Source organism: Thamnophis elegans, chromosome 6, assembly GCF_009769535.1.
Source record: "Thamnophis elegans isolate rThaEle1 chromosome 6, rThaEle1.pri, whole genome shotgun sequence".
In the NCBI taxonomy this organism is placed as follows: Eukaryota; Metazoa; Chordata; class Lepidosauria; order Squamata; family Colubridae; genus Thamnophis; species Thamnophis elegans.
This window is the reverse complement of record NC_045546.1, coordinates 7,167,656-7,180,448: the sequence shown is the minus strand read 5'-3', so window position 1 is coordinate 7,180,448 and position 12,793 is coordinate 7,167,656. Positions and strand designations below refer to the sequence as shown.

Below are 12,793 nucleotides of genomic sequence, written 5' to 3'. Positions count from 1 at the left end.
GCCCTCTCTCGCTCCCCTTCTCCGTACCTCTTTCCCTCCCGTCATCTCCTTCCCTCTCCCCTTTTCTCCCCTCTCCCTTTTGTCTCCCTCCCTCTCTCTTCTCTCTCTCTCCTCCCCCTCTCCCTCCCTCTCTCCCTCCCTCCATCTCTCCCCACTCTCTCTTTCTGTGTGTATGTGCCTTGCTTTGCAGTCACTCTTTCACCTTCCATAGAAAACCAGCCCAGAGTAAATTTATCGAACTACAGCAGAAGAGAAGCATCTGAACAACCTTCTTCAGAATTTAGGCAGACAGGAAAACTGCCTGTACCAAAAACTAGGAAGAATGTCCACAAGACCTCTGATCTCAGCTTGCAGAGTAACGATTCCTTACCCAGAGCACCTAGAAGGACCAAGCAGGCCAACGGCCAAGGAAGGCCGCCCAAGAGCATCCTCAAACGAAGCTCCAGTTCAAGTTCCACGGATTCTGAAGTGTTGCGTCTCAGTCAAACCTTGGAGCCACCTAACAAAAGTGGGTTGCCAAACTCCACCATCCTTGAAGACGTTGCAGAGAAGAGCCCTCCCCCAGGAGAAGACAATCCTCAAAACTCACTGGAAATGCTAAAGCAGGTCAGGTTCTCCTCCAGCGTAAAGAAGAATGAATGTCCACCAAAACTCGAGTTGCACGAGGGCAAAGAGCTTGGGGAGTTCAATTTGTTAGACACCAACTCTGTTAAGGCCAACGAGAATGAAGTCAACTATTTAGACAGTCCACCTTCTCCAGCAAGCCAGCAAGGTCCTGTCTCCGGCTTTAGATGGTAATGTGAAGGATGGGCAAGGATCTCAAGAAGGAGAAATGCCTTCAAGTTCCTACAGCTTTAATGACTCAGATCTTCCATCGTTGGTGAAAAGTCCTCCCGCAGCAGCTACACTTCAAGGGGAACCATCCAGGAAGATGGTTCCCAACACCATGGACAATGAAACGGTTACACTTGTGTCTCAGTCCAAAATTAAGCAGCTGAATCCTGAGCCAAGGGACACCACACAACCCAGCGCTGGTAAGAAATATAACGAAAGCCAATGAGATAGCATCTAGTCAAGGGGTCAGTCACCCTTGTTTCAGCCTATCTTCAGTCCTGTTTTTAGGAGTATGATAGTACAGGTAGTCCTCGTTTTACAACCATTCATTTAGTGACCACCCAAAACAGTGGTGGGTTCCAGATCCCACTCCAGCTGCTCGGCGGAGCATCGCGCAGGCGGCGTACGCACCAAAGGCTTAAAGGAAAGGTAAGGAGCTCGGGTGGGTAGGTGGGCCCTCTGTAGCACCGTACCGGAACGGTATCCGGTACTCCGGGCAGGCTCCAGTACGCCCGTACTGGGGCATACCACCTGCAACCCACCACTGACTCAAAGTTACATGACTTTTTTTCACACTTGCCATATTTTTCGGACTATAAGATGCACTGGAGTATAAGACGCACCATGATTTTGAAGAGGTAAATTGAAAAAAAAAACATGTTTGCTCTCTATGGGCCTCCCAAACCCTCGGCATGCCTGTTTTTTTGCAAAAAAAAGGGGGGCATGCAGTGTTTTGGAAGGCTTGTAGAGTGCTCCTGGGGGCTGGGGAGGGGGAGGGCAAAAACGAGCAAAAACATCCCGTTTTTCGCTCATTTTTGCCCTCCGCAGCCCCCAAGAGCACTTTGCAAGCTTCCCAAACACTGTGCACATCCATTTTTGCAAACGGTGCAGGGTTTTGGTAGGCCAAAAATGCTGTATTCAGTGTATAAGACACACCCAGATTTTCATCCTCTTTTTGGGGGGGAAAAAGGTGTGTCTTATACTCCGAAAAATATGGTAGGACCATTGCATCCTCCCCGTTACCATGTGATCAAAATTTGGATATATATATATATATATACAGAATATTATAATATTTTCTTATATACAGAAATGTCCTTCTAAAGGCATGGCAACCGACAACGTGTATGTATTTATGATGGCTGCAGTGTCTCAGTGTAACGTGGTCAACTTTTGCTACCTTCTGACAAGCCAAATCAAAGGGGAAGCCGGATTCACTTAACAACCAGTTACTAACTTAACGACTGCAGTGATTCACTTAACTGTGGCAAGAAAGGTCGTAAAGTGGGAGAAAATTCACTTAACTATCTTGCTTCCCCAAGGCAAATTTGGGGCTCCATTGTGGTCATAAATCGAGGACTACGTGTACTTTTAATGTCTTTGCCTCTTTGTTAATTCCCCATCATCATATTGTTGGTGTACTTGCCAATTATTTCATTCAGGATGCATTAAACAATGGTGGAAATAGCGGCAACACTGTCAAACAGAATTAGAACTAGCAAGTTATTATTCTTAAGGAGACTCGGGTTTATTTTTTCATGTAGCTGGTAAGTAATAAGGCTTGGAGAAGGATTTTGCTGTGTTTGTTGGGATGGAAGTGCTAGGACTCCAGAATCTGAACTTAAACAGAAAAATTCTTCTTTATTCCAATTGTGCATCTTGTTTTATATTTTATATTTATTTTATAATTTTTGGCAAATCGTTGTTTGTTATTTAGTGTGGGCAAACTGGTTTGTTTCCATAGCTAGTGGCCAAACTGTCTTGCAGAAGTAATCAGGAATAGAAGTTGAGTTCAAAGTGAAAGGTAAAGATTCCCCTCGCACATATGTACTAGTCATTCCTGAGTCTAGGGGGCACTGCTCATCTCTGTTTCAAAGTTGAAGAGCCAGCACAAGACATCTCCGTGGTCATGTGGCTGGCATGACTAAATGCCAAAGGCACATGGCAGGCTGTTTCCTTCCTACCAAAGGTGGTTCCTATTTTTCTACTAGCATTTTTACATGCTTTCAAACTGCTAGGTTGGCAGAAGCTGGGACAAGTAACGGGAGCTCACTCCGTTACGCGGCGCTAGGGATTCGAACTGCCAAACTGCTGATCTTTCTGATTGACAAGCTCAGCATCTTAGCCACTGATCCACCAGTTTATTCCATGCTACTATATACAAGAATCTGAACTATTAATAGTCAAGATAAATTATGGCAGTGGAATTCCAGGAGGGCTGAATTTAGGTCTTTTATGGCTGCATATGGACTCCAAACTAATGATGTGTTTGACCCTGCCTTCGATCTCTATTTGGTCACCTCCTATATAGACTGGTCTAATCGCATTATGAGAAAATAAAAACAGCTGATTGGTGCCTTTCAAATGGTTGTAACAGGAAGTTTCAGCTTAAAATTTGACCAGGAATTTTAAGATTTTTTATCTAAAATATGAAGGAATTGGGTATATTTCATTTGAGATAAGAAAGCTAATTGGAGACACAATAGTAGTTTTCAAAGTTTGAAGAGCTGTCACAAAGAAGTGAGTATGGGTTGAATATCTAGAGTTCCTGAGAGTAGGTCAAGAATCAGTAGGTGGAAACTTTATTTAAAGAGACCTAAACTTGAAATAAGGAGGAATTTCTTTACTGTCAGAGTTACAAAGCAATGGAACAGCTTATTTTCTGGAGGCATAGAGGCTTCATCACTGGAAATTTTCCAAGAAAAGTTCTTTCCGACGCACCCTAAAAAGTTGGCTTTTCCAGCAAGCCGGCCTGGCCTGAATAGAATAAAATATTGGATTAATTGGTTGTTAATTTAATTTAATTTTCAAATTTTTATTGTAAATATCAATTGGGGTTTTTTTGGATACTTTATTTAATGTCCCTTTTAATTTTTGTAATATGTGTTTTCTTTTATGTTGTACGCCGCCCTGAGTCCTTGGGAGAAGGGCGGCATATAAATCCAATAAACCTATAACCTATAAAAGTTGGATCTCGTGGTTAAGGCACCAGGTTCAAAAGTGAGGGACCATGAGTTCAAATCCTGCCTTAGAGCTGTGGTGGCACAGTGGTTAGAATGCAGTACTGCAAGCTACTTCTGCTGACTGCTGGCTGCCTGCAATTTGGCAGTTCGAATCTCACCAGGCTCCAGGTTGACTTAGCCTTCCATCCTTCCGAGGTGGGTAAAATGAGAACCCAGATTATTGGGGTGGGGGGCAATAGGCTGACTCTATAAACCGCTTAGAGAGGGCTGTAAAAAGCACCGTGAACTGTTATATAAGTCTAAATGCTATTGCTATTGCTTAGCCATAAATGCCGGCTGGGTGACCTTGGGCCAATCACTCTCTCTCAGCCCAACACACCTCACAGGGTTGTTGTTGTGGAGAAAAGAGGAGTATTGGATATGTTCTCTGCCTTGAGTTATTTGTAAAAATAATAAATCTTGTAATCTTCTGGGGAGGGAGTCTGAAGTCACTTCAAACGCTATGATTTTAGGATTCTTCTACAAAATGTAGTAGTAGCTGCATTGTCAAAACAGATTAGCAGGCTGTTCAAGAATTTCTACCAATTCTAGTGTTCTGGGAGATTGTTTTTTTTTTAAAAAAATGAAAATGCAGGACATGGAATGTAAATAAATAACATATAAGTATCTTTACTTAAAAAACACCGATTAGCAGTAGCAATAGCAGTTAGACTTATATACCGCTTCATAGGGCTTTCAGCCCTCTCTAAGCGGTTTACAGAGTCAGCATATTGCCCCCAAGAACAATCCGGGTCCTCATTTTACCCACCTCGGAAGGATGGAAGGCTGAGTCAACCCTGAGCCGGTGGGATTTGAACAGCCGAACTGCAGAACTGCAGTCAGCTGAAGTAGCCTGCAGTGCTGCATTTAACCACTGCGCCACCTCGGCTCTTCTGCCGTTGGACATCCTAGGTAATAATTAAACTACCAATTTAAATGATTGGCTGATGTAAAATCCTATAACTCGGACAACACATTTTAAAATTAGCTTTAAAAATACAAGTATTTTAGCTGTCAGGCAATGTTTTGGGAAGTATTTGACAGACTGGAAAACTGCCATCAAAAATGGCCCCTTTTCTAATTCAAAATACATCTAAAAATGAAATACATTTTTTTAAAGGTATATAGCAGAGGTCGGGAACTATGGCTCTTTTATGACTGTGGACTTTAACTCCCAGAATTCCTGAGCCAACATGGCGGGTTCAGGAATTTTGGGAGTTGAAGTCCACAAGTCATAAGGACGCTATAATTCCCCACCCCTGGTATATAGTCAGGCCGATCTAGGCAGTTGGAAATCAAGTGATACCATTAATTTGGGAGGCTATAAATTCCCTCCCCCTCTCCCCCATTTCTCAAGAAATATTGTCTGTGTCTCTCTTTTTTTTTTTACTCTATTAACTGTTTTATTTCATTTTCATTTTCATTTCGTACAATCTCTTATATACTGTGCAATTAAAAAAAACAATAAACACAATTCATCTTCTATTCCACTATAGAAAACCAACATAACACTTCATCCTCCATACACCCTTTCTTCTCCCCCTCCAACTTTCATTTCTCCCCTCCAACATTCCCCTCTTCTATTTCCCCTCCCCCTCAGACATTCCTTTCTCCCCTTCCCTCCATCTCACCCTCCTTACATTCCACTCTCACTCCCTCTTTACTCCTCCCTCTTCTTTCCCTCTACTCCTCGCTTCGGTGTATTTCTACTATTCATTAATCTATTCGATTTGTATTTTACGCTAAAATTGAAAGAAAAGAAAAGAAAAGGAAAATAAAAGGAAAAGAGAAAAAAAAAGAAAAAAGAGCAGCAGTATACAAGTGCATTCTTATTGTTTTGGAAGTTGAAACTATATTTCCCCCCTCCCCCCCTCCCCCCAGTAAACCCCCCTCCCAAGCCCCCTTCTGACTTCCCAGATCCCATACCCGGCATAGCTTTTTATCAAACACAGTCTAGAGTATATTAAAACCAAATAGATTAAAAATTAAAAGATAAGAGATAAAGGGAAAAAAAAGGAATAAAAAAACAAAAAAAAAATGGAAAAATCAATAAACTCTCTACATTGAGCTCAGCTTCCCATCATTATTAAAACTTAAACAGTGTACATCATTCCTAATCTCAGTTAATTTATTACTTGCAGGATTTCAAACTATATTGAAACCAAATAAGTTAATCCAATAGAATTCTACTCTAGCTAGGGGCCTTATCTCTTTATCTAAATATCTGTCTATTTCCAAACCTTTAATTTGTCCCTTTTACCTCCTTCTCTAAAAAGCAATTGTCTGTATTTCTGTCACAGAAATATTGTCTGTGTCTCTTGTAGGCCCGGAGTTACGTTTGGCTGAAGCAGAGGAAGCCATGTTGCCAAAACCTGGCCTTGCAGGCCCTGAACAAGGTAAGCCTGCTCTTGTTGTTGACAAATATGCTGCTGAAAATTTGAAGGCCGCCGATGAATCCATATCCAAAGTGCTAGACTGGTTCAAAAGAAGTTCCAGTACGGCTGACAAAGAAACAGTTTTGATAACCTCCCAGGAAAGGCCATTCGCAGAGGAAATGGACCCTCCAAAGTCAGTAGAATGGTCTGCAGTTGGAGAAGATAAGGGGTCAAATTCAGATCCGTTAAATCTGAAATCCTCTCTGTATCAAAGAGGAGAGTCGACGAGCAGAGACTTAAGGCTCCAGGATGTCATAAAGCAACCGGGACAATTGTCATTTTCGGAAAAAGAAAGTCCAAGGGATGAGATCCTAGGAGACCAAGCTCCTTTGAACCAAAGCAAAGAAAACGAGAAGGCAACTTCTCGCAATATTCATATCACTAAGAGAATCCATTTCCAGACCATTGATCAGAGTAAGGACAAGATGGATGACAGCAACCTAAAAGACAGATGTGAAGATGCTTTTGGAAGTAAAACCTACGTGGATTTGAAGAACTCTGAAGACGCTTCTTTCAGAACTGGAATGAAAAGAGAAACCAGTTCACAGATCTACCCTGAGGGAGAGAGAGATGTTAAATCTTTCTTGGAAGAAGAAAACATGGAGCTGAAATCTGGAGAAACTCCAAAAGATCCTAAAGGAAAGGACTGTAGTTTTCTAGATGGCGAACATATGGCCCATGCCAACAATAGAAGTAACCCGATTCTGCAACAACATGAGTTAACACAACCACCAATGATAGGAGATGAGAAAAGAGTCAAGGATATGAAGGCTTTCTGGGAAGGTGGGCAGAAGACTCCGGAGCTCGAAAATAAGGAAGTTCTTACAAATGAAAACATGTCTAATTATACAAAGGAATACGCTAGGCTAAAAGCAGCTAGCGGATCTTCTGGGTATGTAACCAGTGAATCTGACCACGAACAAAGCAAATATAATTTAGTTACCTTCAGAAAAGTGGAGCTAAGTGAGGAGGACTCTGAGATGGAAGGCGATGGCGTTACGTTTTCAGGAACAAGCAGGCCCACTCAAGGGGATAAAGCTACGGAAAGCCAAGACATTAATAGAGCCAATGAAGTACTTTCAAAGGACCAGAAAAATAATAACGTTACGGGATTGTTGAATGAGAGAAATTTGCAGCCGAGTTACAAAGAAAGACTATCTTCTAAAGAAGGTGAAAGGCCAAAGGCCACTGCTTTAGGAAAAGGGACTATTGTACCCGCTCTTCAGCCAAAGTCTCCTTTTAAGATTCATTCACTGAAAGAAAAAATGGACGAAGAATCCAGGTCTCAAATGCTCAACCCTGCCCAATTCCAGAGCCTGAGAAACTTTTGGGACATGGGGACTAAACCTCAGAGCAAAACTGACGAGACCATCCTACAGAAGCATAAGAGCAGGACTGGGGGTTACACAAAAGAGTTACAAGAAAGAATTGGAAGTAGCCAAGCCATGTTGGATGATGGAAGATCTCATTTTCCTCTGCAAGAGGAGGAAACAAAACAGCCCACTGCTAACATTTCACGCCAAAGTCCTTTAGCAGAACCCATGTTTTCCCCGTCAGCAGCTACAGTACCCATGCATTTAGATGATGTCCCAATAAGGGGACACGCAGGAATAAAAATGGTTTCACCAGCAATACAGCATAATGTTCACAGTAGTTTTCAACCAACGGTGTTGGCTGAAGAGTTGCAGGAGTCCTCTTGCCCACCAATACATAAGAAAGGGATTCCATATGTAGAGTTAGTAGGAAAGGATCCAATGGCTCCCAATGACCAGATTCAAGAACCTAGTTTTGTCCTTCCGGACACGAATGGAAAATCTGGACTTAAAGCAAGTGAGGTCATGGAGATTGTAAATAGGACTTCGGTCCCACCGAAAGCTGCAGCCGCTGATGCTTTTAATACGAGTTTGGAGAAGTTGCTTCAGGAAACCTCTGGTCTACAGGCCTCTCTCAGGCATCATTTAATAATGGATGTCTCTGAACCAGCAGATCCTACATCAGAGAAAAGGGATTTCTTTAATAAGGTGATGGAGCGCAGCCATCATTCTTATCCCAGTGATCCAGAAGAGATTCGAGTGGGTTCTCAAACAGAAGGAATTGTTGAAAAATGCGACTTGCTCCAAACTCAGCCTGCAGAATTCACAACCGGCGTGGGAAGTTTGCCTAGATCACTGGAAGGATTAACATCTGTGCCAATGAAAGTCCCCAAGAAAGAGGATAGGCAAATGTATTTAGATAATAATCCTGCTTGGGAAAAGAACTTGCCGGTTCCATCACTAGAGCCGATACAACCTGATATCTGTGGTGTATCTCAGAACAGAACAGACTGTCCTCAAGAGGAAGTTTTTGAGATGGTATCCAAAAATAATGTCCCACCAAACAGAGAATGCAGTGATTTGAACGCCAAACTCATCAGTCTGTTGAAAGAATCGGCAACACGGCCCAGTACTGAGGACATTTTGGAAACCCCTTTTGATGGTATTCCTAAAGAGAATCAACAAAAGTCCTATCAACAGACAAATGAAAAGAAAGGCTTTGCTTCACTCCAAACGTCCAGTCATTTGAGAGAGTCTGCAGGTGAGATTGTTGCGGGAAGCAAAGATACATACAAAGACGACAGTGTGAAGATTGTCATGCAAGATGGCACAACGGAAGCCACTAAAGAGTATGCAGGTCATAAGGAGAGAATCCAGGGAGAATTAGCTGGGAAGCAGCCTCTGGATGAGACGGAAACCGCTGTGAAAAGTGTTAAACCCAAATCTTGCGATCCTGCAGCACTTAGAGGCAATATAAAACAAATACTTCACGAGGATTCAATGGTACTTGGAGACCTAGAATTTCCTAAACTTACACAATCCACATTACAGCCTGATCCGTCTGTGAGTTCAGTTTCTGCCAAAGATACATTGGATTGTCAGGAAGTAATTGAATCAGTAGAAAAGTCTATTGTTTCTTCTAATTCTAGACAGGTTGAATTCAAAGCCCGTTTCCAAACGTTACTCCAGGAAAACTCTGAAATTTTATCACGTAGCCAGAAAATCACAGAGAGCAGCAATGAGATGCAAATAATCAAAAAGTCTATTGAGAACAGAGGTTTTATCAGTCGACAAGAAACAGACTGTGTTCAAGAAGTCAATGAAACTGCAAACAAGATTAGCGCACCCTCCAGATTTCAACAAAGTGAATTTAATTTCAGTTTACAGAAATTACTTAAGGAAGCTGCTCAGGCGCCACCTTCTCAACATTTAAACCTTCCTCAAGAAGAAACCATCGTGAAATTGGTTGCTCCAGCAAAAGATAACTGGGCATTAAAATCAAATTTAGAAAAATTAATTTTGGAACATTTCGATCCTGCTTCTCAGCCACCCACAGTCGATGGCAAGGAAGTCACCGGTGATTCAGCACCTGATTTAGGTGAACAAAGGTTACGTGTAGAAATGTCAACATTGACGGAGACGGTGTCGAGTGATTGCCATAGCGAACTTAAGATCCCACTTACCGAGAAGGCCTCCAAGCAAACTGACGAAAGAGCAAAGATTTCAGAGAACATGGCTTTCCAAAAAATAATCCATCTTAATCTAGCCTCTTCAGAAACCCAGTGTCTGGAAAAAGATAAGGATTTCCCTTCCACAGCCGATAAGACAGAGGACAGAAGCATGGAAGAGAGAGAAACAGAGTTTTCCACTTCATTAATTGTTGCCAACAGAAGCCTGATGGTGGACCATGGATTGCAAAGATCAAGCACCCCCGTCTATGGAAGCCCTCTCCAAACCAAGGAAGTGGAGTTTCATCACGCTGCCCCTCCAACTGATGATAACAACCATGATGATGTTGATGATGATGAAGGTGCCAAGAATTGTGAGTCAGAGTTTTCAGACGAAAATAAATCCATTCCGGGAAGCCAAAGAGATCCAATATGTGAGCATTTAAAAATTATTTCATTCTTATCTGGTTCTGTTTTATAAAGATTGTTAGATTGATTTTTCATAAAACCAAACTTCCTCCTGTTGGGTGGAATCTAGAAGCACCACGCCTTCAATCTGGAAGCAGCTTTGAGACCTCAGGGTTAATTGTCCCAAAGGTGCTTTTTCAAACGGGAACTAGACTTCGTTTTTCCTTGATGTTTGGCTGTTCATCCCTAAAGCTTCTTCAGTTCTGAGAAAGATTGTGTTTTTGTCCCCTAAAGCAAATATGTCCAGATTTATGATTCAGGAAGGCATAGTTACCTTCATCGGGATTTAAATGGAAGTACATTTTGATCTGAACTGAGAAATTCAGAAATTCTATATTTTTTTTTCAGTAGCTTCAGAACATCGGGCAAAAAATCTGTACATTTATGATGACTTCCTATCTTCCTGCTGTCCAATCAGTTAGAAGTCAGGAATGGTAGCATATATTCTGGATAATTTTAAAAAAATAATTTCTTTATGCCTGACAGTTTGGATCATCCTCCTGCAAGATTTATTTCTTGCCTTAGTGTGGCAAGGAGACATAATCAATATTGTAGACAGCCCTTTCCCTTTGCCAGCACAAATTGATGGGAATTCTAAATAGTCACTTTTTCAAAGTTCATTTTAGCCCCTCAATTTAGCAAATTAAGGCAACTTCACAAGTGGTAGATAATGCAATACAATACATAACAGAGTTGGAAGGGACCTTGGAGGTCTTCTAGTCCAACCCCCTGCCTAGGCAGGAAACCCTATACCACTTCAGACAAATATCTATCCAACATTTTCTTAAAGACTTCCAGTGTTGGGGCATTCACCACTTCTGGAGGCAAACCGTTCCACTGATTAATTGTTCTTACTGTCAGGAAATTTCTCCTCAGTTCTAAGTTGCTTCTCTCCTTGATTAGTTTCCACCCATTGCTTCTTGTTCTACGCTCAGGTGCCTTGGAAAATAGTTTGCCTTCCTCTTCTTTATGGCAACCCCTGAGATATTGGAACTCTTCTATCATGTCTCCCCTAGTCCTTCATTCTATTAAACTAGACATACCCAGTTCCTGCAACCGTTCCTCATATGTTTTAGTCTCCAGTCCCCTAATCATCTTTGTTGATCTTCTCTGCACTCTTTCTAGAGTCTCCACATCTTTTGAAAGAGTGCAGAGAAGAGCAACAAAGTAAAAGCTTTATTCATACATCGCTTTTCAATCAGTTGGAAGGACTTTGCTTAAATGAACAGTTTTGAGTTAAATGTGCTCCATTATTATTCTTAAGAGAATTGTGCCCAGCAAAGTAAATTTGGGATAGGCATATATTTTTTTTATTCCAAGCAATTTTGCACAGCTGGAAACCAGTGCAATGTATCATTTTATGGCTTTCTCAGCTCTTCCTCCTACATCTGTCTTCTTAAAATATGTGGACCACTGAGATTGCTTGCAGAAATTCTTCCTGATCGGAATGAATGAGGAGAAACGTAAGGCGTTTCTTAAGATCAGAAGGAATTAAGAGAAACTTAAGGAGAAACTTTCTAACAGTGAGAACAATTAAGAGCTTGCCTTCAGAAGTTGTGGGTGTTTCATCACTGGTGGGGTTTTAAGAAGAGACTGGACAGCCACTTGTCTGAAATGGTACAGGGTCTCTTGCTTGAGCAGGGGGTTGGACTAGAAGACCTCCAAGGTCCCTTCCAGCTCTATTATGACAGGTTTGGAACTTTTCTGATAGTAGGATTTAGGATTTTAGGATTTTATTAGTATTTATAGGCCGCCCTTTTCCCTGAGGGGACTCAGGGCGGCTTACATAAAATAAGGAAGGGAGGGTACAGACAATAGACGCAAACAATACATAGAAGTAAAATAGTAAGCAACATTCATTCATCATTCGGGTGGGGACAAATTAGCTTTATCCCCAGGCCTGACGGGCTAGCCAGGTCTTAAGGGCTGTGCGGAAGGTCTGGACGGTGGTGAGGGTACGAAGCTCCACGGGGAGATCGTTCCAAAGGGTCGGAGCTACTACTGAAAAGGCTCTCCTCCGTGTAGTTGCCAGTCGGCACTGACTGGCAGATGGAACTCGGATGCTCCTATCTACTATAATCCACTATAACTAAGATTTGCTTAGTTATCTGTTGTGGCCCGGCAGGAGCTGTTGGAGCTGCCACCAGACTCCGACAGCGAGGGGTCTTATGAGTCGGCCCTGGAGGAGGTGGAGGACCCTGGACAGGGTTCCAACTCCGAGAAGGGTGCAGAGAGATTGGTTGGCCACCAGGTAGTGCCTGAGCCTTGGATCAGTGGGGAGGAGACAAGAGTGAGTGATCCAGAAACCACCTGTGAGTTGTTCCGGGATGCACGCCGTCGAAGGGCTACTCATGAACAACTATGTAATTACAGGAGGTAATTAGGCTCAGCTAATGCTCATTAAGATCCTCTCCTGATTATAAAAGAGACTGCTTGTGCCATGCCCTTCTTGCAGAAGTCAACGTTAGGGACTAATGAGAAGCAAACTTGGCAGGCTGGATTGTTGCCAGAGTTTGTTTGCATTGCTGCCAAGGTTTGTAGGACTTGCTGCCAGAGTGCTTATCTCTTTGTTT

General features: G+C 42.3%; 2 protein-coding genes across 5 annotated transcripts in view; both read left to right on the top strand.

The window, feature by feature from the left end:
* The window catches only part of LOC116510240 (synaptotagmin-like protein 2), a 2,058-nt gene extending 1,240 nt beyond the window's left edge, over window positions 1-818 (top strand). The window contains exon 2 of the mRNA XM_032219708.1: window positions 191-818. Within this exon, the coding sequence (XP_032075599.1) occupies window positions 191-798 (608 nt within the window). The 3' untranslated portion in view covers window positions 799-818. The remainder of the gene's footprint in view (window positions 1-190) is intronic.
* Window positions 819-822: 4 nt separating this feature from the next.
* SYTL2 (synaptotagmin like 2) overlaps window positions 823-12,793 on the top strand; it is a 40,281-nt gene continuing 28,310 nt past the window's right edge. For 2 of the 4 annotated variants that reach the window (XM_032219610.1, XM_032219608.1), the window contains exons 1-2: window positions 823-1,034; window positions 6,161-10,186. In XM_032219610.1, the coding sequence (XP_032075501.1) occupies window positions 833-1,034; window positions 6,161-10,186 (4,228 nt within the window). In that variant the 5' untranslated portion in view covers window positions 823-832. The remainder of the gene's footprint in view (window positions 1,035-6,160; window positions 10,187-12,793) is intronic. The other 2 variants (XM_032219612.1, XM_032219611.1) reach the window with 2 other exon arrangements.